Here is a 23,149-nt window from a genome sequence, read left to right as displayed (position 1 = left end):
ACCGGCAATAAAACTAAAAGGTTCAAGTTCAAGAGATTCTAGCAGACTGACCTGGATTTAAGACGGCCTGTTCGGGAGCAGATGGCCTTGCAGACTTAATGCATTAGACTGGCTGAGTCCTTCAGCTGGCAAGATTCAGGGCTCTTTTCCTGACTTGGGGCAGGATGCCACCCTTTGAATGACAATGCAATCTGCCCCAGGCATAGGAAAAGCCAACTGGACAGTGACCCAGGATTGGGTTTTGATGGGAGGAGGGAAAATAGCCTGAATTTTGTGCACCTATTTCACATCGAATAGGCATCCTTCCTTGCGCAGAAGGCCTGCAGTCCTGTGGTGCATTCTGCCAGGGGTCAGCCTGCGATGGTGGGCATGATGTCCAGAACTGGGGACCCAAAGGACACGATGTGAAGCTTCAGAACGACTGCATGCAGCGTTGTGCTGTGAGCTGCCAGAGTCCGGGGAAAGGGAAGTATCCTTGGCACTCCCTGGCGATAGGCTGGAACGACGGGGCAACAGCCCTGCAACCTAACAGAGGTTGCATGCGAGCTTCACAAAGGTTAGCCACAGTGCGATCCTTCTTCCAGGCTTCCCATAGGTTGGCTGCTGGGCGAACAGGATGTTGGACTTTGGCCTGATCCTGCAGGGCTCTTCTGACCCTCTTCTAAATGGCTGAACTGGCAAATGGCAGCTTGTATCTCACTTTCCTCCTACCGGGTTGTTGGCCTCCGTCTGTCCCAACAGACAATGGAGTGCACCTCTGGGAGTGAAGTCAAACCAAAGTGGGCTCCTTGAAGCGCAAGCCTGGGCAGCGTTTCTGGAGGGCCTGGGCTACCCAGATGACAAGACCCCCATGTCAGCCTCACTGATACGGTCCAAAGGAAAGCAGAGCAACACATTTGGCACCAGCTTGGCTGCAGGAGTTGCCGGAAGGAGGAGTTAACAGGCATACAAGACACCATCCAACCGTCTCAGGGTTCAGATTTGTGTAGGGTTTACTCCTTAGCCTTTTCTTCTCCCGAAGCTGTCCCACAAGGCAGCGGAGGTTCAGGATCAGAGTTTTCCTTCTCCTAGATGGGCTCCCTTCCCAGGTGGATGAACTCCATCTGCCCCACACTTCCTGTTTAGGGAAGCTTTCAATGTTTGATGCATTAAAAGGTAAAGGGACCCCTGACCATTAGGTCCAGTCGTGGCCGACTCTGGAGTTGCGGCACTCATCTCTCTTTATTGGCCGAGGGAGCCGGCGTACAGCTTCCAGGTCATGTGGCCAGCATGACTAAGCCGCTTCTGGCGAACCAGAGCAGCGCACGGAAACGCCGTTTACCTTCCCGCTGGAACGGTACCTATTTATCTACTTGCACTTTGACGTGCTTTCAAACTGCTAGGTTGGCAGGAGCAGGGACCGAGCAACGGGAGCTCACCCTGTCATGGGGATTCGAACTGCGGACCTTCTGATCAGCAAGTCCTAGGCTCTGTGGTTTAACCCACAGTGCCACCCGCGTCCCGTTTGATGCATTACTGTATTTTAATATTTTGTTGAAAGCTGCCCAGAGTGGCTGGGGAAGCCCAGCCAGATGGGCAGGGTATAAATAATAAATTATTATTATTACTTCTACAGCACATGAAGAAGCCGCCTTCTTGACTGTTGGATCCACTCTTGTCTTGTCCGCTTGATCCACCATAGCCTGTCTTCACATGCAGAGGAAGTCCCTAACTCACCGAGGGTTTAAGACCCATCAGCTACCCTCACCTGGTTATCCTACCACGCAGCAGGACAACATCCCAGCTATGCTAATCTGGCCATGCCTCCCTTGCTGGGATCTGGTCCCTTTCCCTGTTCTGAGCACAATGGGCCTTGCTTATCACAGCCTGCTCCGGACTCCCTCTTTGCTGCCTTATCCCCAGAGGCACCCAAGGGAGAGCATTACATAACACGGCAAGGAAACTTTCCGTGGCTGGACATTGCCAGGATCCGCCCTCCCTTTAAACCCCCCTCTCTGCCCAAGCCAGCAGGTATAAGCAGCCTGTTCCTGAGAGTGGCTGCCGGGCGTTCTTGCCTTAGGCTGAGATTCAGCACATTGCTAGTTAGCATGGCTGGGATTCTCTCGTCTGCCTGCCTGACTAGGCAGGAATCCTCCCAGCCACCCAGTCTCCCCCTTCCTCCCACACTGGCTCGGGGTGACGGAAAGGATATTCACATTAGCCGCTCAGACGGGCCCAGCCCGAGAGGTGCCGCTGCTCCGCTTACACACCGGGAAAACTTTGTGGAGCCATGTGGCCGGACACTTAATACGGGCTTCTCCGATAGCTCGCTTTATCTGCATGGGACCCGGCGGAGAGCGGCTCCCGTAACATTAACAAAACACAGCGAGGAAAGCCTATCAGGAGATTAGGGAAGAAAAATATGCAAAGGCGGGCGGCTTGGCCAGACTCTGTGGGCCGTGGCGGAACATTCCCAGCTCCGAGCGAAGTCGTGGCGCAGCCGGAGGTGCCTATAGCCCTAATTGATTCCAAGCTTTCATTTTCACCTGCCTCTTTGGGCAGCCGTCCAGAAACCCCCTTCTCTTTTCTCTTGGCAACCCCCCTTCCTCTGCCCCCATATCTCATGTCTCAAGGTGGAATTTGGGTGATTGCAGACGCTTGCACACCCTGGCTACCAAGGAGTGTACGAGATAAACACGTCGCTACAGAATTACCCGGAGACGTTCAAGGGTAAAGGAACAAATCCCTGGTATCAGGCTGAGCCCAGGAACGCAGTAAGCTGCAGGATTTCATCTCAGTCCCCTCCCCCCTTTTAACCGTCAACTATATCTATAACACTTTAATGTGCTGGGCACCTGATGACTCTGATTTTGCTCAGTCGCACAACACCCCTGTGAGGGAGGGCAAATAGGATGTGTTTCTGTTTCACGGATGGGAAATGAAAAACCAAGGGGTTTTGACTTTCCTAACGCCATCCACAGAATTCAGGGCTAAGCAGGAAGCTGAACCTGGCCCCAATGCTCTGTCCAGGCCACCAGGATGGACTAGATGCCCCCTGGGGGACCCTCCTACTTCTATGGCTTCTTTGTGGCCTCCCAAAAAATTCAGGGCGCAGTCCATTGGGAAGTCCTTCTGTGCAAGCCCCAATGATCCACTGGGCCCATGTGCTGGAGGAGTGTAGAAAGATGGCCTGGGAAAGACTGATCTGATTCTAACTGGAGAGACTTGGGTTCAAATCACTGGGTACAAGCTACTCAACAGGGTTTTTGTGAGAATAAAGCGAGAATGGCCCACACACAGCGCCTGGAGCTTCCTGGAGGATGAAGAGGATGCAGACCATAAGAAATAAGTACAGTCATACCTCGGGTTAAATATGCTTCAGGTTGAGCGTTTTCAGGTTACGCTCCGCAGCGACCTGGAAGTAACGGAACGCGCATGCTGCTCGCGCATGTGCAGACGCTCAAAACGACGTCACGCGCATGCGCGGAAGCGGCAAAATGCGACCCGCGGATGCACAGACGCGTGTTACGTTCTACTCAGGATGCGAACGGGGCTCTGGAACGGATCCAGTTCGCATCCAGAGGTACCACTGTAAATGCATTCTTTCTTTCCTGAGGCTAAGAGGCAAGTGGCCAAGGTGATTCAATGGGGTCAATGGCAGAGACTGGGATATTATCAATGTCCAGTGGTCATCTGCGAGGTATGACATACCTGGAGGAATACACTGGCTCTGATTATTATTATTGGCTGATTATTATTATTATTAATAATAATAATAATAATAATAATAATAATAGTATATCACCCTTCATCCACCTATCTCAGGGAGGTTCACAACATAAAGTACGTTATAAAAACACAAAAAACCAGGAACAAAAGACACAAACCCATAATTCCCCCTCTTCCAAACTCCAAACACATTTAAAAAGGGTTAATCAGCCTGTTTTATAAACGTTTTACCTAGCACCTAACAGTATATTATGAAGGCAACAGCCAAATCTCTTTGGGAAGAGCGTTCCACATACGGGGAGCCACTGTAGGAAAGGGCCTTTCTCATGTTGCCACCTTCCGGGCCTCTTGCGGAGGGGGCACACAAATATAATAACAATAACAACAACAACAACAACAACAACAATAATTTATTTATACCCTGCCCATCTGGGTGGGCTTCCCCAGCCACTCTGGGTGGCTTCCAACAAAATATTAAAATACAGTAATGCACAAAGAAGGGCCTCAGATGATGACTGCAGGTTCCGGATTGGTTCATATGGGAGACGTGGTCCTGAGCCATTTAAGGCTCTATAGGTCAAAACCAGCCCTTCAAATTGGGCCCATAAACTAACTGGTAGCCAGTACAGTTGGCTCAAGATCTGTGTCATATGCTCAAACCGTCTTGCCCTGGTGAGCAGCCTGGCTGCTGAATTCTGCACCAGCTGAGGTTTCCAAACCATCTTCAGGGGCAGCACTATGCATAACACATTGCAGTAATCTAACCTAGAGGTTACAGATGCCAGAAGCTAGGCTCTCCCTGCCCAGATTGGGGCGCAGCTGGGCCAACAGCCCAAGCTGATGGAAGGCATTCTGGGCCACCGAGGCCACCTGAAGAAGAGAAGAAGAGTTTGGATTTGATATCCAGTTTTATCACTACCCGAAGGTGTCTCAAAACGGCTAACAACAGTGGCATAGCGTGGGGGGTGCAGGGGGGGCCGGCCGCACCATCTGGGGGGGGCGCTCGCACTCGCAGCTCTCTGCCCCCTGCTAAAATCCACGGGTTAGGGGGCGCAAATTACTTGCCTTGCCGTGCTGACAACCCACGCTACGCCACTGGCTAACAATCTCCTTTCCCTTCCTCCCTCACAACACGCACTCTGTGAGGTGAGTGGGGCTGAGAGACTTCAGAGAAGTGTGACTGGCCCAAGGTCACCCAGCAACTGCATGTGGAGGAGCGGGGAAGTGAACCCGGTTTACGAGTCCACTGCTCTTAACCACTACACCACACTGGCTCACCTGAGCCTCAAGCGACAGCAAAGGACCCAAAAGTACCCCCAAGCTATGTACCGCCTCCTTGTTTACGATGGTACCACAACATTTTAAATACATGGTGCGAATGTGGACAAGGCGTTAACGGCCGATGATATTTAACAACGAACGAAGCTTTCGAGTTCACAAAAGGAGAGAACTCTTTAAATCGTACTCTTGGTACCTTGCACGAAAACTGAAACTCTAAAAAAAGAAAAAGAGCATGGGCCATTGAGCAACGGTTTGCGACATGCGATACTTTCACCAAGCGCTGGTGGGTTTTAGCATCGAGGAAGATATGGCCGAAGAGAACATTCTGGATTGTTCTGTAACCTGCTCCTCGCATGCCTGGAATTCCAGTGTGACTGGGGCCAGCTCTGATTACAAGGCTGCGCTCCCTACAGGAATTTGCTGCCTGCCACTCAGGTAATGCCACTCAGGCACACTGAAGCTAAAAGCACTATAAGGCATTATGGGATGCCTGGCTAGGCCGTGCACATTTGTGCAAAGCGCACGTGGTTGTCTTAATACCGGTCAAGGGTCTTTGGGTTAACCCTTGCCGTGCCTTTCTCATGTGCTGACAGCAGTATTCCCTAACCTGGTGCCCTCCAGATATTTTGGAATGCAATTCCCATCAGCCTGACCATAGAGAACCACACACCCAGATAAACTAGACCAGCGAGCCAAGATGAGAAGTGTGAACAAGGGCTATTTACATAAGCTATGTGAACTGGTAATCTCAACAACAGCTCCGCAAAGTGAACTGGTAGTGTCCCCATTTTACAAATGGGGAAGAAGCTGAGGAAGGAAGAATAATAGATTTGTGGCTGAGGCGAGATATGTTTATTATTATATTTATTGAATTTCTATACTGTCCAATGGTTACAGGGTGGTTTACAATAGAAATTAACAACTAAATGATAGTCTGGGCTGACGGTGCTATCAAGAACTATCCTCTTCAGTTTACCTGCAGGACCATCACAGCAAAGCTGCTAAAATCTCATGGACATACAGTGGTGCCTCGCAGGACGAAATTAATTCGTTCCGCGAGTTTTGTCGTCTTGCGATTTTTTTCGTCTTGCGAAGCACGGTGTCGGGAAAGTTTTGGAAAAGCTTCAAAAATCACCAAAGTCTTTAAAAACCTCAAAAAAGGCTACCACACCGCGTTCTATGAGTTGCTCCTCGAAGTCAAGTCGCAACTGTATTAACGGTGTTAAGAAAAAGGAAACAAACTTGCAAGACGTTTCCGTCTTGCGAAGCAAGCCCATAGGGAAAATCGTCTTGCGAAGCAGCTCAAAAAACAAAAAACCCTTTCGTCTAGCGAGTTTTTTGTCTTGCGAGGCATTCGTCTTGCGAGGTACCACTGTAATGAGGTGATACAGTAATAATCAATGATTTCATTGTTACTGCATCCAACATGAAATATAGGCTTTCAGTTAGATTAGCTTCCTCAACCTTGGCCCTCTAGATGTTTTGAGACTACAATTCCCATCATCCCTGACCACTGGTCCTGCTAGCTAGGGATCATGGGAGTTGTAGGCCAAAAAAACATCTGGAGGGCCGGCGTTGAGGAAGCCTGAGTTAGATTCAAACCCATCTTTGGTCTGTTGAGTTTCTTTTAAGGTAATCGTTTCATTGCATTACAAGAAAATATAATTCTGTATGCTTCATCTGAAGGAGAGTTCTGGAGAACTGGAAAGCTTGTTCATGTGGTGGCATTTTAGTTGGTTGAGACAAATGTGCCAATCACCTGTGATCTTCTCAAGTGGACCAAGACAACTAACTACCGCTTTTGCACAGCCTGTAAAAGAAGCTTTGATCAAAACTCTGAAAATCTTGAGGTTCCTCTCTGTGAGAATTTCCCGATGGGAAAATCTAGCAAAACCAGGCGGAAAACAATTCACTTTGAACCCACCCCCTCGGTTGGACATCCTGCCTTTGAAGAACAAAGCCTTCCATTCAGGTAGAAAAGTATCCTGGCTCCATTGCTACGGGTTCGCAGCTTGCAGAATAGCATCAAGGACAGCTACGCGGAAGCCATTTTGACTTCCTTTGCTGGATTCTGTCTGGCACGTGGTGCATTTGACGGCGCACCTTCCTTTGTAAACTCCCGTGAGATGCACAGATGAAAAGCATTCTGCGATTGTCGGGTTTTTATTATTATTAATAACGCTACTACAAGCCAATCACCTGCACACAATCCTCAGGGGAGTGATTCTCAATCTGTTACAGCAGATAGCTGTTCACTCACCAAAATAACTCATCAGACCTTGATAAATGATGGAGACTTCCGCGATTCCACCCCCCCCCTTGCGGAACACAAATCATAAACCATAAAGACCTCGACACTGCGGGAGAAGGAAGTTGTAAACCCTACACTACAAAGTTAAATGCATTTGCTTGTCTGGGTCCTTTAATGAAGCCGTTCCATTTCTGTTTTATAGCTTTGCCTTTGTAAATACTGTATTCATATCCACAGGATCCAAGTTCCTGGCAAACGTTTTGGTTCAAGGCCCGATCCAAAGAGAGGTTTTTTTAAATGCCTGAGGCAGGAGACACAAATGTTCTACAACCTCCCAATTCTCATTTTGGAAAGGCATGTTCGGGAACACCTCTGGTGCCCCTATGTCGATTCACAGGAGAAGGAAATAATTCAGTTTTTAATTGCCTCAGGCTTTAAAAACATCAAGCCTCAAAATCACGTCTGTCTACTTTAAGATGAGATTTAGAAACACACACACTGAGGTAAAATGTGCATTTTAATGCATTTTATGATAAAAATATTTTATGAATTTCTGTGTGGATTTTAAAGCAATCAATCAATCAATCAATCAATCAGTCACAGTTTGAAGTAGAAACGGGAAGGAACGGACTTAACGAATGAACACATGTGAACTTGACATGATCCAGAAACAGACCGATAGGGTATGGCATAAATTATATCATGCGCTACTGTGGAGGGAAATAACTCAACCCTCGGCTGTCATATTTGGTGATGACGACCTTGTCTTTCCTCATTTTACATTTAGTTCGTCCCTCCGAGTCTGGAGAGTGGAACAGATGTTAGAAAACCGGATTCCGTGAGCTGTTCAGTACTAAGTGAAGAGGGCTTGCATATCAGATGCTGACTGGCAATATTAATGTTATTACGCTTAAATCCCACCTTTCCTCCAGTACGGAACCCAAGGCAGGCGTACACATGATTTTGAGGGGGCCTCCTATCGTTCAGATGCAACTTCCCAGGCCTCCCTCCAGACCACACCCACTTTTTCAAAGCCACGCCCCTCAGCGGTCCTGCTTTACACCCTGAATGTCTTTGAACTCTGGATGGATGGAGGCGGATCTGTGAGATGCAGACAGAAACTCAGCTCTCACCTGTGGCTTCTAGAAGCTGTCAGCATGTGACAGTGGCCACACCCTGGGAACGCCTTCGACTGGCCGGCTAGACCAGGTGAGGGTAGTCAATGGGTCTCTCAAACCCCTGTTGAGTTAGGGACTTCCCCTGCATGCAAAGACAGACTACGACGGATCGAGCAGATTAGACCAATAGTGAGTCCAATGGTCAAAAACAGGGGCCGGCAAATTTTTTTGCCGTGGGCTGGTCCACTGTCCCTCAGACCTTGTGGTGGGCCAGAGAAGTGGTGGCGGAGCTGGAAGAATAGGCGAGGGGGACAAGTAGTCCTCCTCCGCACCCCCCGCCGTTGCGCTTACCTTCCCAGGGGCTGCCGCCACCACCACCGCTACTTCTCATGGGTAGGCAGAGAGAGCTTGTCCACTGCAATGTCTGGCCCACAGGAGCACCAGGGGGGCGGCAGTGGAGGGAAGATGAGCGGCGCAAGAGGGCTGGCTCCGGAGAGGGCCTGCTTAAAATGGCGCTCAGACCAGGGGCGAAGGAAGGCGTCGTGACACCCGGGGCAGATGTCATGACGTAGGGCGCATGTGCGGCGTCGCTATGTACGACGCATGCGCCGTACATAGCGATGCTGCACATGTGCTGTATAGCGGTTTGCCGCCGGCGCCTCTCCAGCGCCGTACGGATGGTGCCAGGGATCCCTCTGGCACCGCTACAGCCGCGAGTAGAGACTCCTGGCACTGTCTGTATGGTGCTGGAGTGGCGCCGGTGGCAAACCGCTAAGTACAGCGCATGTACGGTGTTGCACGCATGCACATAGTGATGCCGCACACGCGCTGTATAGTGGTTTGCTGCCGGCGCCGGGATCCTCTGCTTGCGGCTGCAGCTGCGAACGGAGGATCTTCCAAAGGCGGCTGTGGCGAAGCAATGGCTGCTCACGGCGCCGCGAGCCCCCACGGGGTGACTTCTTGTAACCCCCACAAGCATGGAACCCGGGGTGTACCGCCCCCCACGCCCCTGTTGCGCCGCCACTGGCTCAGCCAGCTTAGCCCAGCCCCCTTCCTCCTCTAGACAGGGCGGGGAGAAGCCAGGAGGAGGGAGGGAGGAGGAGGCGCTGTGGTGTGTGGGAGGGAGAGGGGGAAATGGAATGGCGCAGGGGGGGGAAATGGCGCAGCTCGAACGAACAGAATCCCCACGCCAATCCACGGACAGATCCTGAAGGCAATTGAGCCTGATCCAGCCCGTGAGTCTTAGTTTGCTGACCCCTGGTCAAGAAGGTGGTTTCTGCAAGTGCTGCAGAGGGAAATGAGGGGTAGATGGGGCTCGTCAATCTGGGAAGATAGCCCATCTAGGAGAAGGAAAACTCTGGCCCTAAATCGCCACTGCCTTGAGGGACAAGAAAAGGCTAATGAGTGAACCCTACACAAATCTGCAGACGGCTGGGTGGCGCCTCTTTCTGGCAGCTCCTGCTGCCAAGCTGGTACCAAGCGTCTTGCTCTGCTTTCCTCTAGATCACATCAGTGAGAGTGGGGTTGTGCCATCTGGGTAGCCCAGAACCCCCAAACACACTGTCCAGGCCTGCACCCCAGGAAGGTCACTTTGGTGCTGCTAACAAAAGCCGTTTGACTTCTCCCTCGGAGGCACACTCCATTGTATCTCAAGAAGGACGGATGCCGATAACATTATAAAGCTAAAATTTATATATGTTGCTCCGCCCTTGTTCGCTCCTGGCCCCTCCCACCCCTGGCAATGGTGGCTCCCAGGAAGTTGCTCAGAAGAGAATGTGCCCCTTGGGCTAAGGAAGGTTTCCCCTCTCCAGCTTCAGGCCATATTTTGGGATGTGTCTCAATCTCCTTTTTCACGCCCTCTTGTCTTGCAACATCCCGGTCGTGTCAATAACTGCATACGGATCTGGCAGTTTTAGTGCTTCTCCCTTGACCCCACCTCCTCTCCCGAAAGGTATCACATCCTTCTGTTTGATGTGTTGTTAGGAACGGTTGCTAAGGAGAGAAGGGTTCTATTACAATCCCAGTGATGCCCTCTCTATTAATACACTTTGCTATGCATACTTCAGAAGCAGACACCTCTCGGTTATAAAGAGCACGCAGATTTCAACAGAGGAATACTTTAACTTAGGTTACATACCCAGAGCTTGCAGGCAAGCCAATTAACGTCCGTCCCTCCCCACCCACAAACACACACTCCGGCCAATGCAACTGCTGGTATTTATAACAATGGTTGCCAGAAGACTCCCAGGGGGAGTATCTTTCCAAACTCCACAATCACAGGTCTCCCTCCCTCACGTTCTTAGAAAATGGAATGGTTTGCCTGTTCTCAATGGGGTTACCTCGAGGAGGTATTTCCACATCCATTGCTGCAGCTGGAGGTGGCCTCAGTGGCGCAGAACGCCTTCCATCAGCTTCGGCTGGTGCCCCAGCTGCACCCCTGTCCGCACATAGCCTAGTTTCTGTCACCTAAGCTCTGGCAACCTCTAGGTTAGATTACTGCAACATGTGGGGCCACCTCTGAAGACCCTTTGGAAACTTCAGCCGGTGCAGAATTCAGTGGCCAGGTTGCTCAGATATAATGGGTTTGAACATATGGCACCCATCCCGGCCTGAGTACACCAGATCTCAGAATTCTGGGCCCAATTCTGAGCATAGCACATCATGTATGATGGTCCACTATCATGTGAGTGGGGGGACACACACACCCTTTTTCAACCCAAGGGCCACTTTCCATCATGGCCAGCCTTTCTGAGGGCCACATATCATAGGTGACGGACAGACGCCACTCTCCATTCTCCAACCAGGCAAGGAAGAGGCATTTTCACAGTTTAAGGAGGAGTAAACATAAAAGGAGTTACAAGAGCATAGCAGGGCAGTGAAGGTGACAGGAGCCAGCCAGCCATAAATCACACTGGGCAAGTTGGAGTTAACTTTATGAGCAAAAGCAGGATCTAATGAGCACAGCATCTCATCTCTGCCAGGCCTTTGCCCAATGAAGCAGTTGTGCAGAGTGTGAAGGTCCCTGCCTTCCCACTGCTGCTGCAATCCCCTCCTCTCCAGGGTCTTTCCCAAGCAATCTGAGACTGCACCTCCATGAAGCTAACTTCTCCGCCCTCTTCATGCCTCTCCTGGTTCTGGGAGACCAGGGGAGAGGGGAGCTTGTTGCAGCAGGAGGGGGAGAAACCCTGGCTTCTTCCCCAAACTGGCTTATCTTGGCCTCCCTCCTCCCTTCTCTGCCACCAACTCTCCCAGCTCACTAAGCTCTGTTACCTCTTCAGCTTCTGCCACCTCCTTCTCCCTGTCTTCTCCCACTGACCACTCATTAACATCCCAGCACCAATTCCTGGGCTCTGAGCCTTCTTCCCTTGGGGGCTCCCCAGCTGGTTCCTCCCACCATTCCTCTGCATCCAACCAGTCCGCGGCAGAAGGGTGCAGCCTGCGTAGGATTTAGAGGGCCAGGAAGACAGGTCTGGGGTGGCCGCACGTGGCCCCCAGCCCTGCCAGTGCTTGAGTGTGTTAGGCCCTCTGCTGAAGCGTGCTGCGAGACTGGTTCTTGCCAGCCTGCCTAAGCCTTTGCAGCCATTTGCTTCTGAGTCCACAGGGCCTTCTTTAAAAACATGAGCATCTGTTAGGCCCATATGCGAGGGGTTCAGGTCCACCGTTCCTGCTCAGTGGCTGGACTGAGAATTCAGAGGCTTTAGCGGTAATGAGGAAAGATGCTTATCCCCTATTTATCACACCCTTGCACAGCCTGGCAACATCAGGCTAAAAAAGGTCCTTCACCCTTTGGGGATAATGCACAAGGCCTCCGCAGAGGCTTTATCCTGAATTCAATTCTGACTTAATCCCTGGTGAGAAGGAGGTGTGAACTTAACCCCTGCTGCTGGCTCCTCCTAGCCAAAGCCTGTTTCGTGTTTTATCAGGAAGTTGGCAACAACTCACATTGATAACAGTTTTATATTCAACTTGGAAACACTGGTGATTTGAGGTTCCACCTCCAAAACCCAGATTCCCAGAAAAATTTTAGTTGCCTTGTCTTGAGGCATGTCTGGCTTTGTGATAAACCTGTCAGGTAGGTTTGGCCGACAGAAGCAGTGGCTTGTCGGTCGCCATCTCTCCAGAGCAGGAACTTGAATCGGGGTCCCCTCTGTTCACCTGCTGCACTACATGGCTCTCGCAGCTGCAAAATGACAGCTGTCAGTTAGCACTGAGCCCGGCATCCTGTTTTCTATAGGGATCCAGCCTTGTATGGCTTTCTCCCAATTGAAGTGCAGAGTGTTTGAGGACCGGGACATTCGCAGGGAAACCAAAATGCTTGTTTACAAAGCTATTGTACTACCAACTTTACTGTATGCTTGTGAAACATGGACCACTTATAAACGCCATCTCCAACTCCTCGAAAGATTCCATCAACGGTGTCTCCGAAAATTTTTACACATCACTTGGGAAGACAGGCGAACTAATGCCAGTGTACTGAAAGAAGCAAAGATCACCAGTGTTGAAGCAATGATTCTTCAACATCAACTTCGTTGGACTGGTCATTTTGTGCAGATGCCTGATTATCGTATACCAAAGCAACTACTCTATTACAAACTTAAAAACGGAAAGCGTAATGCTGGTGGTCAACAAATAGGTTTAAAGACTGTCTCAAGGCAAATCTAAAAAAATGTAGTATAAACACTGAAAACTGGGAAACACTTGCCTGCAAGTGCTCCAATTGGAGAACAGCCTGTCATGGGCTTTGAAGACACTCGAACTCAGGACGCAGGGCAGAAACACCCTAAGAGGAAGGCATGCTTGGCAAATCCACACCGTGATCAACTCCTGCCCAGAAACCAATGTCCCCACTGTGGAAGGACGTGTGGATCCAGAATTGGCCTCACAGTCACTTACGGACTCATGTTAAAACCGTGTTTATGGAAGACAATCTTACTTGGCTACGAGTGATCGCCAAAGAAGAAGAACCAACACCAATATTTTTTAGGTGAACTCATTGTTGCTTGATCCTGATCATGGACAGGACATATATTCACTGTATTGAAGAAACTAGGCTGACCATTCATGGCTTCCTCCAAAGAATGTAGTTGCAGGAGAGTATTGAGAATTTGACATTAAGACAAACCCAGTTACGACACAGAGCAACAACCCCACAGAGGTCTGTGGCTGGGAACCAGGGCAGTTTAAAGGTATTTTAAACTGGTTTAAATTTGTAGTGTGGACACACCTTACTGTGTAGCCACAGAACACCCTCACTTTCTGGGATAGGAAGCAAAGGTCTTACGGGTCTTAAGACATAGACAACATATGATGCAGCTTACTGAGGTTAACCCTGCTCTCTTCCAGGCTTGGAAAAACCTTTTGTTGTCTTGTTCCAGGCCTAATTTCAGCCTGGAGACATGACCTCTGCAGTCAGATGTCCTCCTGGGTCCAAGTCTGTTCCTCTATGATGGCACAGACACACCAACTGAGTTCCACTGGGGAGGTCCGATTCTGGTGCAGAGCTTATTCTGTGGTGCTTCCATACATGCAATGAAGGTCTGCCTTGCAATGTCTTGTGGGAAAAGCCTTCATGGTCCTGTGAGAGGTTTGACTCCCTCCCTCCCTCCCCCTGCCTCTTTTAACCTCTTCAGGCCACCAGATTCACACGTGATTTCGAAATTCTATGCAAACCACCTTCAGAAGCTGCCCGTCTGCTGGGCCCTTCATCCTCAGGGCAGGTATCCAAGGCTACCTATTCTGCCCTGCCTTCCCCAAATCTATGGAGGCCGCCCATCAGTTCAAAACTAAAACAAAGTCCAAAACCACAGAATCTGTAGTACAGATCCACCTGGTCTTACAGTGAGATGAACATGTGCTTTGGAGAGACCACACAATTGCCAAAGCGGGCATTTAAAATAGAACGGGAGGCGGGCAGCGCCTATAAAATTATATCAGTCCGTCGTAACCATGAAACACTCATGTAAACAAACACAGAAATGCTGCCCTGGGTTCCCTCTCTCTCTCTCCCCCTTTATGCTTTCATTTTTCTAAAATTAATTGGGTGAGAATGGAACGAAGGAGGCAGCTCAAGCATGGTCAGAACTTACGGACTTCTCTCTCCGTAAGCGACGGCATGCCAGCAGCAGCAGCGGCAGCAAAAGCCGCGGCTGCGATTTGTCTGGTTACCTGTAGCATGTTGAGAAGGAGGCTCCGGAACTTGGTGCCTTCCACCATGAAGAGCGCCATCTTGTCGCAGAGCTTGGCGGCCATGGAGGCAAAGCTGCGGTCCGTCACGGCCTTCTGGTAAATGGTCCTAACTATCTCCCCAAGCATCTCCTCGGAGTTGGTGGAGTTCTGGGCCTCCTCCATGAAGTTGGTGAGCTTGGAGTCCACCCCGCTGCTGTTGTTCCGCATGCTGTTGAGAATTTCAATTAGTTTGTCCATTTTGTTCTTTTGAGGGTTGGTGGACTCCACGGCCACTTCGTCCTGATCCGTGAAAAGGGAAAGACAAGGCATCTGTTATGCAAGGGAAACGTGGAGCGGGGCGGGGGTGGGGGGGTGGGTTCGGAGAGAAGAAAAAGGAAGGAAAGAAAAAGAAAAAAGACAGATCAGCACAGTTGCACCAAGCAAACGACAAGTTTGGAAGCGTGGAAGGAGGCCTATGCAATTAAAGTATACATTAAGCATGCTGTGAAAAATCTGAACCTGCAGTGAGGAGCAGCTTAACTTTTAACTGGTGCTTGGACACAACATCCGAGGGCATGTCTATACCGCACACTGAATCCCATGTAACTGTCTCAACTCAGTTGGGGCAGGGGTATATAGCTCAGGGGCTAGAAGCAGAAGGTCCCAGGTTTAATAAATAATAATAATAATAATAATAATAATAATAATAATAATAATTTATACCCCGCCCATCTGGCTGGGTTTCCCCAACCACTCTGGGCAGCTTCCAACAGAACACTAAAATACAATAACCTATTACCGTATTTTTCGCTCTATAAGACGCACCAGACCACAAGACGCACCTAGTTTTTGGAGGAGGAAAACAAGAAAAAAAATATTCTGAATCTCAGAAGCCAGAACAGCAAGAGGGATCGCTGCACAGTGAAAGCAGCAATCCCTCTTGCTGTTCTGGCTTCTGGGATAGCTGCGCAGCCTGCATTCGTTCCATAAAACGCACACACATTCCCCCTTACTTTTTAGGAGAGAAAAAGTGAGTCTTATAGAGCAAAAAATATGGTAAACATTAAAAGCTTCCCTAAACAGTCTTTGGCATCTTCAGGTAGGACTGGGAGCAGGGGCAGAGGAAGGGGGGTGCAGTGGGGGTGGTCCACCCTGGGTGTCACCACTGAGGTGTGGTGACAAAATGGAGGACGGCACTCACTGCGGGGCCTGCAGCGTGCCCAAGCCACGCGACTCTCCTGGGGGAGACATGGTGGCTTGGGCGCACACAGGCTCCGCAATGCCCAAACGGTCCGCCCGCTGCCTTCCCCCCAGCTGTAGGGCAGCTTAGTGGGAGGGTCAGGCAGACTCCTTAGAGGCCCAGCGGAGCGTCTTGCCCTGGCTGGCCCCGCCCCTGGGCACAGGGCACGCACGCCACCCCAGGCGCCCGATCAGCTTGCTCCACCTCTGATTAGGAGACAACCTTGCCTGAAACCCGGGAGAGCGACTGCCAGTCAGAGCAGACAATTTGGAGTTCGATGGACCAATGGCCTGACTCAATTTAAACCCTGTGTTCCTATGCTCACCAGGCAACTAACTAGAACAGCTCGCCTCAGATATGCTGAGCTTCAGAAATGGAAATGGATGAAGTGCCTATAGGCTCCTCTTCTGGGAATGAATCTTAAGGAAACCGCAGCAATCAAAAGACAAACCTATTCCAAGCAAACATCTGGATAGGCCTGCGAGTCCAAAACTCTGCAGCCAAATGGGCCACTTTTTAAGGATGGAAGCTCTGTGCTTTTAACAGCCACCTGACAGAAAGAATTGAAGGAACGCAGCTATCCCAAGATCACCATGAGATGCTGTTGAAAAGCCATACATGTGGAATTTCTGCCGCACGTTGCAGGCTAAGAAAAGCTTTCTGATGGAAAGAGGTGTTCGGCAGTGGAACAGACTCCTTTAGGTATAGAGTCGTTGTCCTTGGAGGTTTTAAAGCAGAAGTTGGATCTCTCATGGGTGCTTTGGTTGAGGGAAATTAGCACAATAAATACTATCTTTCCATAGCTGGTCTCTGGGCACATGTCTGTGGCAACATTTTTAAACAAGAGGTGATAGATAGGGGTGAATATATGTTGTTTTGGGGGTATTAGTCCTCGTAGGCAAAAGCAATGAACAGCATAGAGTGACACCTAGTGGTAAGACGCGGCGTTAGAGGACACTGCGCTGGACCTGTTAAGGCAGAAAACCAATGACATATAGCGACACCTAGTGGCAACAGCCTTCCTAATGCAAAGAGAAGACAGAGGGCAAAAGGAAATTCTGTATCAACCACTTTTTTCTATAGGATCAACCTTACCCGAGTTCCACAGGACTTAATTCTGAACATAAAGCACATACCCTGGAAAAAGCCAACTAAAACATATCAGCGGTGTCATATATATATATATATATATATATATATATATATATATATACACACATATCTGTGCATATGTCTATATTGCCCATGGGGGGGTTGAACACAATCCATCACAGACCTTTGTGAAGATGAAAAAATATACCTGCGTGTTGAAAACAATACATGATGTTCCCAGTAAGGAGAACTACTAAAATGGACACCCCAGATTGTGGCTCGGAGCCACAATATTCAGATATCTCTGTGCTGCGTGATGCTTATTGCAACTAGGGCGAAGGGTTGGCTCCCTGGGGTTTGTGGTTTCTCAATTCCAATCCACACTTTCCCTCTCCTCCTTCTCCCCCCTGCCCATGGCTTCCTTCTTACTTAGCAATTGCAGCATGGAATTCCTTCCCCTGCCACTTGGGATAGAAAGACCCCAATCTCTGGCTCGTGCCCATGCCAGCATCACATTAGGCTGGCACAACAGAACCCCCACCACCCACATAAAGGGGCCCATTGTCTGTGGGTTATGCCAAGGTAAGCCGCCTAGGGAAGGGCTCGGACAGGATTTGTTTGTCTGCTAACCTCCTAGCTGTGTGTGCTTATTTTTAATCTTCTTGGGGAAACAGGAAGTTGCTGCATTCCCACTGCACTACAAGCGACGATGATAATGTCAATGAACACATAGCATTTATGCAGCTAAGAATCCACAAACGCGACTCTCACTTTGAACTGGCAGGAGCAGAATGGTTCTCTCTAGCTCAGCCTTTCTCAACCTGTGGGTCCCCAGATGTTGTTGGACTACAACTCCCATCAGCCCTAGCTAGCAAGGCCAGAGCTCAGGGATGATGGGAGTCGTAGTCCAACAACATCTGGGGACCCACAGGTTGAGAACCGCTGCTCTAGCTGCTTCCACCCTTTTGCACAAGAAGTGGCTCACTTTGCCTTTGGGGGGAAAGAGCAAAGGATATACCTGCAGTGTTTCTGGTCCTCATGGTGCAAAGCAAAATGTGCATGCTAAGCCAGTTCTAAGAAGGGGTCAGCAACCGGCAAAGGCCTCTCTGAGAGCTCCAGAGATCAGAGGGCAAGGGGTTTTGCACCACCCCTTTCTCCAAACAGCTCAGCCCTCCCCTGTGAAAACTGCTGGGCATATTAAGTGCACACCTACATAACAGCAGGGGCAGCTTCGTCCCACTTTGCTGATTGTGCCCAAACAGAAAGTGCTTCCCTGCCCTGCCACCGCCACTGGAGGCTGAGAAGCGGGAGCCAAATTCGGATGAGACCCTGCCCAAAATCGGCACCGACACCGGCGCTGCTTCTCCGCCAGTGGTGGAGGCAGCAGGGCAGCTGGGGCACCCGCAGGAGCACCACTTCCAGGGCTTCCGCCGCCCGAGGCAGTGGCTTCCCCCTACCTAACGTCTGGGCTGGGGGTGCCTGCATTTCAGTTTGCTTCTAGGGGCAAGGGAGTCACCTTCTCTTTTAGCCTCCTGCGTAGTCTGTCTTTGGAGGACTGGAGCAAGTTGATTTTGGGCCTCTCGCTTATCCGCTCGTGGAGACTGTCTTTCCGCCTGCTCTCCGGGTCCTGGATATACTGCGGCGACTGCCTGTCCGTGCTTTCGCTGCCGCGGTGGACCTCCAGGGGGATGTGCACCGTGCAGACAGAGGCGTCCTCGATTTTCAGGTTCTCAGTCTCTTTGGCATTTCTGTGCGCCTCCTTGTCGTTGGGCGAGTGTTTCTGGTTGTGGTGCCACCGCCGGTTTTGGCTGTAGCCGTGGTGGCCGGGCCGGCCTGCGGAGTGTGGCGCTTGGCCTCCCTGCGAGGGCTTCTGGTGTTCCCTGTTGTGTTTGGCGGTGCCCTGTTGGTGCTCCGTGTGTTGCTGAGACTTGTTTCCCCCAGGAGCCCTTTGCCTCCTGCAAAGACAAGCAGAGGGGTTATTGATTTAGTCCTCTTCCTCCTTTTTTTATTTAAAAAAATGCTGAATCTGTTAGCACATTTTTCCCCATTTGTAATTACATAAATATATTTTCACATTACCAGAACCTCAGTACAGTGGTACCTCGGGTTACATATGCTTCAGGTTACAGACTCCGCTAACCCAGAAATAGTGCTTCAGGTTAAGAACTTTGCTTCAGGATAAGAACAGGAATTGTGCTCCGGCGGCGTGGCGGCAGCAGGAGGCCCCATTAGCTGAAGTGGTGCTTCAGGTTAAGAACAGTTTCAGGTTAAGTACAGACCTCCGGAATGAATTAAGTACTTAACCCGAGGTACCACTGTATAGATACCTTAAAAAATATCAAACAAACATATTCCCCCCCCCCCCCCGAGCAACAATAAAACTCCCAGAACAGTTGTAAAGCTAAGCAGGGTCCGGTATGGTTTCAAATGGGATGGGGGGAAGCACATGTTGAGATTCCTGCATTGCTAGGGGTTGGACTAGATCAGGCATAGGCAAACTCGGTCCTCCAGATGTTTTGGGACTACAACTCCCATTATCCCTGACCGCTGGTCCTGTTAGCTAGGGATGATGGGAGTTGTAGTCCCAAAACATCTGGAGGGCCGAGTTTGCCTATGCCTGGACTAGATGGAACCTGTGGTCCCTCCCAATCCTACGATTTTATGATTCTATAAACGGAAGATAAAGAGCGTAAATAAATAACTATTACAGCAGGTTGAAAGCAGAACAAGCTTAGACATTAAAACCGAATTTCTTGCTCTGAACATTATAAAAAACACCCGTTTCCCCATAAACCTGTTCATATGTATTCTTTTATAATAAGCTAGCTTAATCATAGTTCGATGGACCAAATCTTCTCGATTCATTCAGATATAGTAGGAATATATATTCTTCCCCCGTATCAATTTTTAGCGATTATAATCTTAGCCGCAATTATAAGGTGAAAGATTATTTCGTGATCATTTTCCATAACACCGTCTTTTAGATAACCAAGCAGAAATATTTTAGGTTTCAAGGGGATATGGTATCCTAATATATCAGCGATATTAGCCTGAATGGATTTCCAGAATATTTCCAATGGATGATAATTCCTGAAGATATGCATGTGATCTGTTTTCTTTTGGTCCTTTTTGTACCTGCACCTGCATTTGGGAACACCCAAGGGCTTTAGAAGATCTTCTGCCTCCCTGACATTAATGACAGAACTCACCAACAGTATCTGACATTATACTGGCAAGCAGTGTATGGGCTTTACTCATTTATTTTTTAATAAAATACCATCTACTGCAATTTCACCAATAATAATAATAATAATACTCAGGACAGTGTTTCTCAAACTTCGGTCTCCCATCTTCTCTGACCACTGGTCCTGTAGCTAGGGATGATGTGTGTTGTAGTCCAATAACAGCTGGGGACCCAAATTTGAGAAACACTGACATAGGAGGTTGGAAGGCAGAGAAGCTAGGAGGGTGGCAGGGCAGTTTTCAGTGGTGCAGCCTAGTCTATGGAGCACTGTCCCCCCAAATGTAATCTCAAAACGCCAATTGAAAACGTTCTTGTTCATTTGGGCATCCGGCCTGTGATTTATTCTATCCTGGGTAACACTGCCTCCCTATAGAGATCTGTTTGTTGTGCCTATGCTGTTAGGTGTCGTTGCCGTCCTTGTTGTTTTAAAAACAATTAATTTTGTGGAGGCGTCCTGTACTCTGGATCAGAGGAAGGATGGGGCAGAAAAAACACCCAATGGGCAAACAAAAAGACGAACAAACCAATTGGCACCCCAGAAAATAAGTTATTGCAGCAACAGGTCTTAATGTGGCGGCGGCAGCCCCACTCTGCCAGATATCATTGGTTGCATTTGTGAATCGCTTCCGCCAAAAAATCCCGAAGCGATTTAACAATAAAACGTACCTAAAAACGATTTCGAGCTCAACACATATACAGATTGTATCCTGTTCTCTCTTTCTTTTGGAGTGTGGGATAGAGGAGGAGGATGTGCTTTAAATGTACGGCGCGTCAACAGCCTGGGACAAAACTCTCCACTCAAGTGGCTTGTTGGAAAAAGGAAAGGCTTTCGTAGACGCCAAGAGGATAACAGAGACAGAGCCTGTCTGATATGAGCTGATACATGCAGCGGCTACTTGTACAGGGAGTCTCCTTATACTCCTTATCAGGAGCACCCTGGGCAAGGAACTGTATCGCCGCCCCTCCTGCCCCCTTGCAAGGAGAGCGCCCAGATGTTACAGGAGCCCCCTAGCTAAAGAAACGCACACGGCAGATAGTTAACTCTGCATTGTCAAAAGCGGACACTTAACATTTGTTCCTACGACTCCAAATACAGTGGTACCTCAGGTTACATACGCTTCAGGTTACAGACCCAGAAATAGTGCTTCAGGTTAATAACTTTGCTTCAGGATGAGAACAGAAATCGTGCTCCAGTGGCGCGGCGGCAGCAGGAGGCCCCATTAGCTGAAGTGGTGCTTCAGGTTAAGAACAGTTTCCGGTTAAGTACGGACCTCCGGAACGAATTAAGCACTTAACCTGAGGTACCACTGTAGCCACAGACACCAGTCCAGCGTGCTCACCCGAAACCTTCTCGGGCTTTGCCTGCCTGTGCCTTTGCCGCCTGCAGGCACTTGGAGCCAGCGCAATGTATTACCAGAGCTCAAAATGTCCGAAACCGGTATCACAATCTGAAAGCCATATCAGTTTCTGACCATTTATCAATATATTGCCCAGTTCTACTCAGCCCTAGGGATGCGGGTGGCGCTGTGGGTTAAACCACAGAGCCTAGGACTTGCCAATCAGCAGGCTGGCGGTTCGAATCCCCGCGACGGGGTGAGCTCCCATTGCTCGGTCCCTGCTCCTGCCAACCTAGCAGTTCAAAAGCACGTCAAAGTGCAAGTAGATAAATATGTACCGCTTCGGCAGGAAGGTAAAACGGCGTTTCCGTGCGCTGCTCTGGTTTGCCAGAAGCGGCTTAGTCATGCTGGCCACATGACCCGGAAGCTGTACGCAGGCTCCCTCAGCCAATAAAGCGAGATGAGCGCCGCAACCCCAGAGTCGGCCACGACTGGCCCTAATGGTCAGGGGTCCCTTTACCTTTACTCAGCCCTATCCGGAGACGCTGGGGATTTGAACCCGGGACCTTTGGCATGCAAAGCACGCACCCTCAACTAGACAGCTACAGCCCTTCCCTTCCCTTTCTGCAAAAGCTTGAAGTCGCAACCGACCCCTAGAGCCTTTTGTTGTCTCCTAGATAAAATCAGGTACAGAAGTCAACAATCCAGTTTTGCCAAACCCTGCGAACGAGGCAGATCTCTGTCTCGTGTTGTCATAACACAGTAACTACCTCCAAGCACTACACTTCCTTTTACAAGCAGAACAGCCCTGGGGTCAGGCCACCGTAATGGCATACCCCTCACCACAAAGATTGCATCTCTTGTATTTATTTAAATCTGGGGGAAACCTACAAGCAAGTTATAACCCTAAAGTGATCGTTGGCTTTAGGGCTGTGATCCAAGCCTGCTTACTTGGAAGCAAGTGCCGCTGACGTCAGCGGAAGGGGCTTCCGGTAAAATCTAAGATATTTTGGTTAGAGGAAGAGGCTGATTGATGATACAGTAAATCTGCAAAGATGTGGAGTTCTTGCTCTCTTGCAGTACAGTGGTACCTTGGGTTACATACACTTCAGGTTACAGACTCCGCTAACCCAAAAATAGTGCTTCAGGTTAAGAACTTTGCTTCAGAATGAGAACAGAAATCGGGCTCCGGCGGCGCGGTGGCAGCAGGAGGCCCTATTAGCTAAAGTGGTGCATCAGGTTAAGAACAATTTCAGGTTAAGAACAGACCTCCAGAACGAATTAAGTACTTAACCCGAGGTACCACTGTACACATTTATTCGAGGCCTGAGAATGCCCAAGGACCATGCGGCCATTTCAAATGGGTTTGCAAAAATTCATCCTCTCATCGTTTCTGCATTTGCACCCCTTATCTCTTGCCTGCGCTCCCAGTTTCCCTGTCTCTCCATCTAACTCTTCCCTTTTGGCTGTCTCATATCACAACCCCTGCCTTAATTCCCCTTACTAGAAGTGGCCTAAGGGGGCCTGGCTTGTGTAGGCAAACAGGGGCCCATTTATGGTCATAGCCCACTGACCACAGAGACTATGTCCAGAGGAGGGCAACCAAAATGGTCAAAGGCCTGGAAACGATGCCTTATGAGGAACGGCTAAGGAAGCTGGGCATGTTTAGCCTGGAGAAGAGGAGGTTAAGGGGTGATATGATAGCCATGTTCA

The 23,149-nt window shown here is 49.6% G+C and overlaps 1 protein-coding gene and 1 long non-coding RNA gene across 4 annotated transcripts in view; both read right to left on the bottom strand.

Annotated features, from left to right (window-relative positions):
- The window catches only part of LOC308458825, a 470,973-nt gene that overhangs the window by 40,415 nt on the left and 407,409 nt on the right, over positions 1 to 23,149 (bottom strand). The window lies entirely within an intron of this gene.
- The window catches only part of CTIF (cap binding complex dependent translation initiation factor), a 201,305-nt gene that overhangs the window by 40,415 nt on the left and 137,741 nt on the right, over positions 1 to 23,149 (bottom strand). For 2 of the 3 annotated variants that reach the window (XM_080973494.1, XM_080973496.1), the window contains 2 exons: positions 18,372 to 18,810; positions 14,524 to 14,853 (listed from right to left, as the gene is read on the bottom strand). In XM_080973494.1, the coding sequence (XP_080829620.1) occupies positions 14,524 to 14,853; positions 18,372 to 18,810 (769 nt within the window). The remainder of the gene's footprint in view (positions 1 to 14,523; positions 14,854 to 18,371; positions 18,811 to 23,149) is intronic. The other variant, XM_080973495.1, reaches the window with a different exon arrangement.

Source organism: Podarcis pityusensis (genome assembly GCF_964106645.2).
Source record: "Podarcis pityusensis genome assembly, chromosome: 11".
Taxonomy (NCBI): Eukaryota; Metazoa; Chordata; class Lepidosauria; order Squamata; family Lacertidae; genus Podarcis; species Podarcis pityusensis.
The sequence above is the reverse complement of the archived record's forward strand: the minus strand, read 5'-3'. Positions and strand labels throughout refer to the sequence as shown.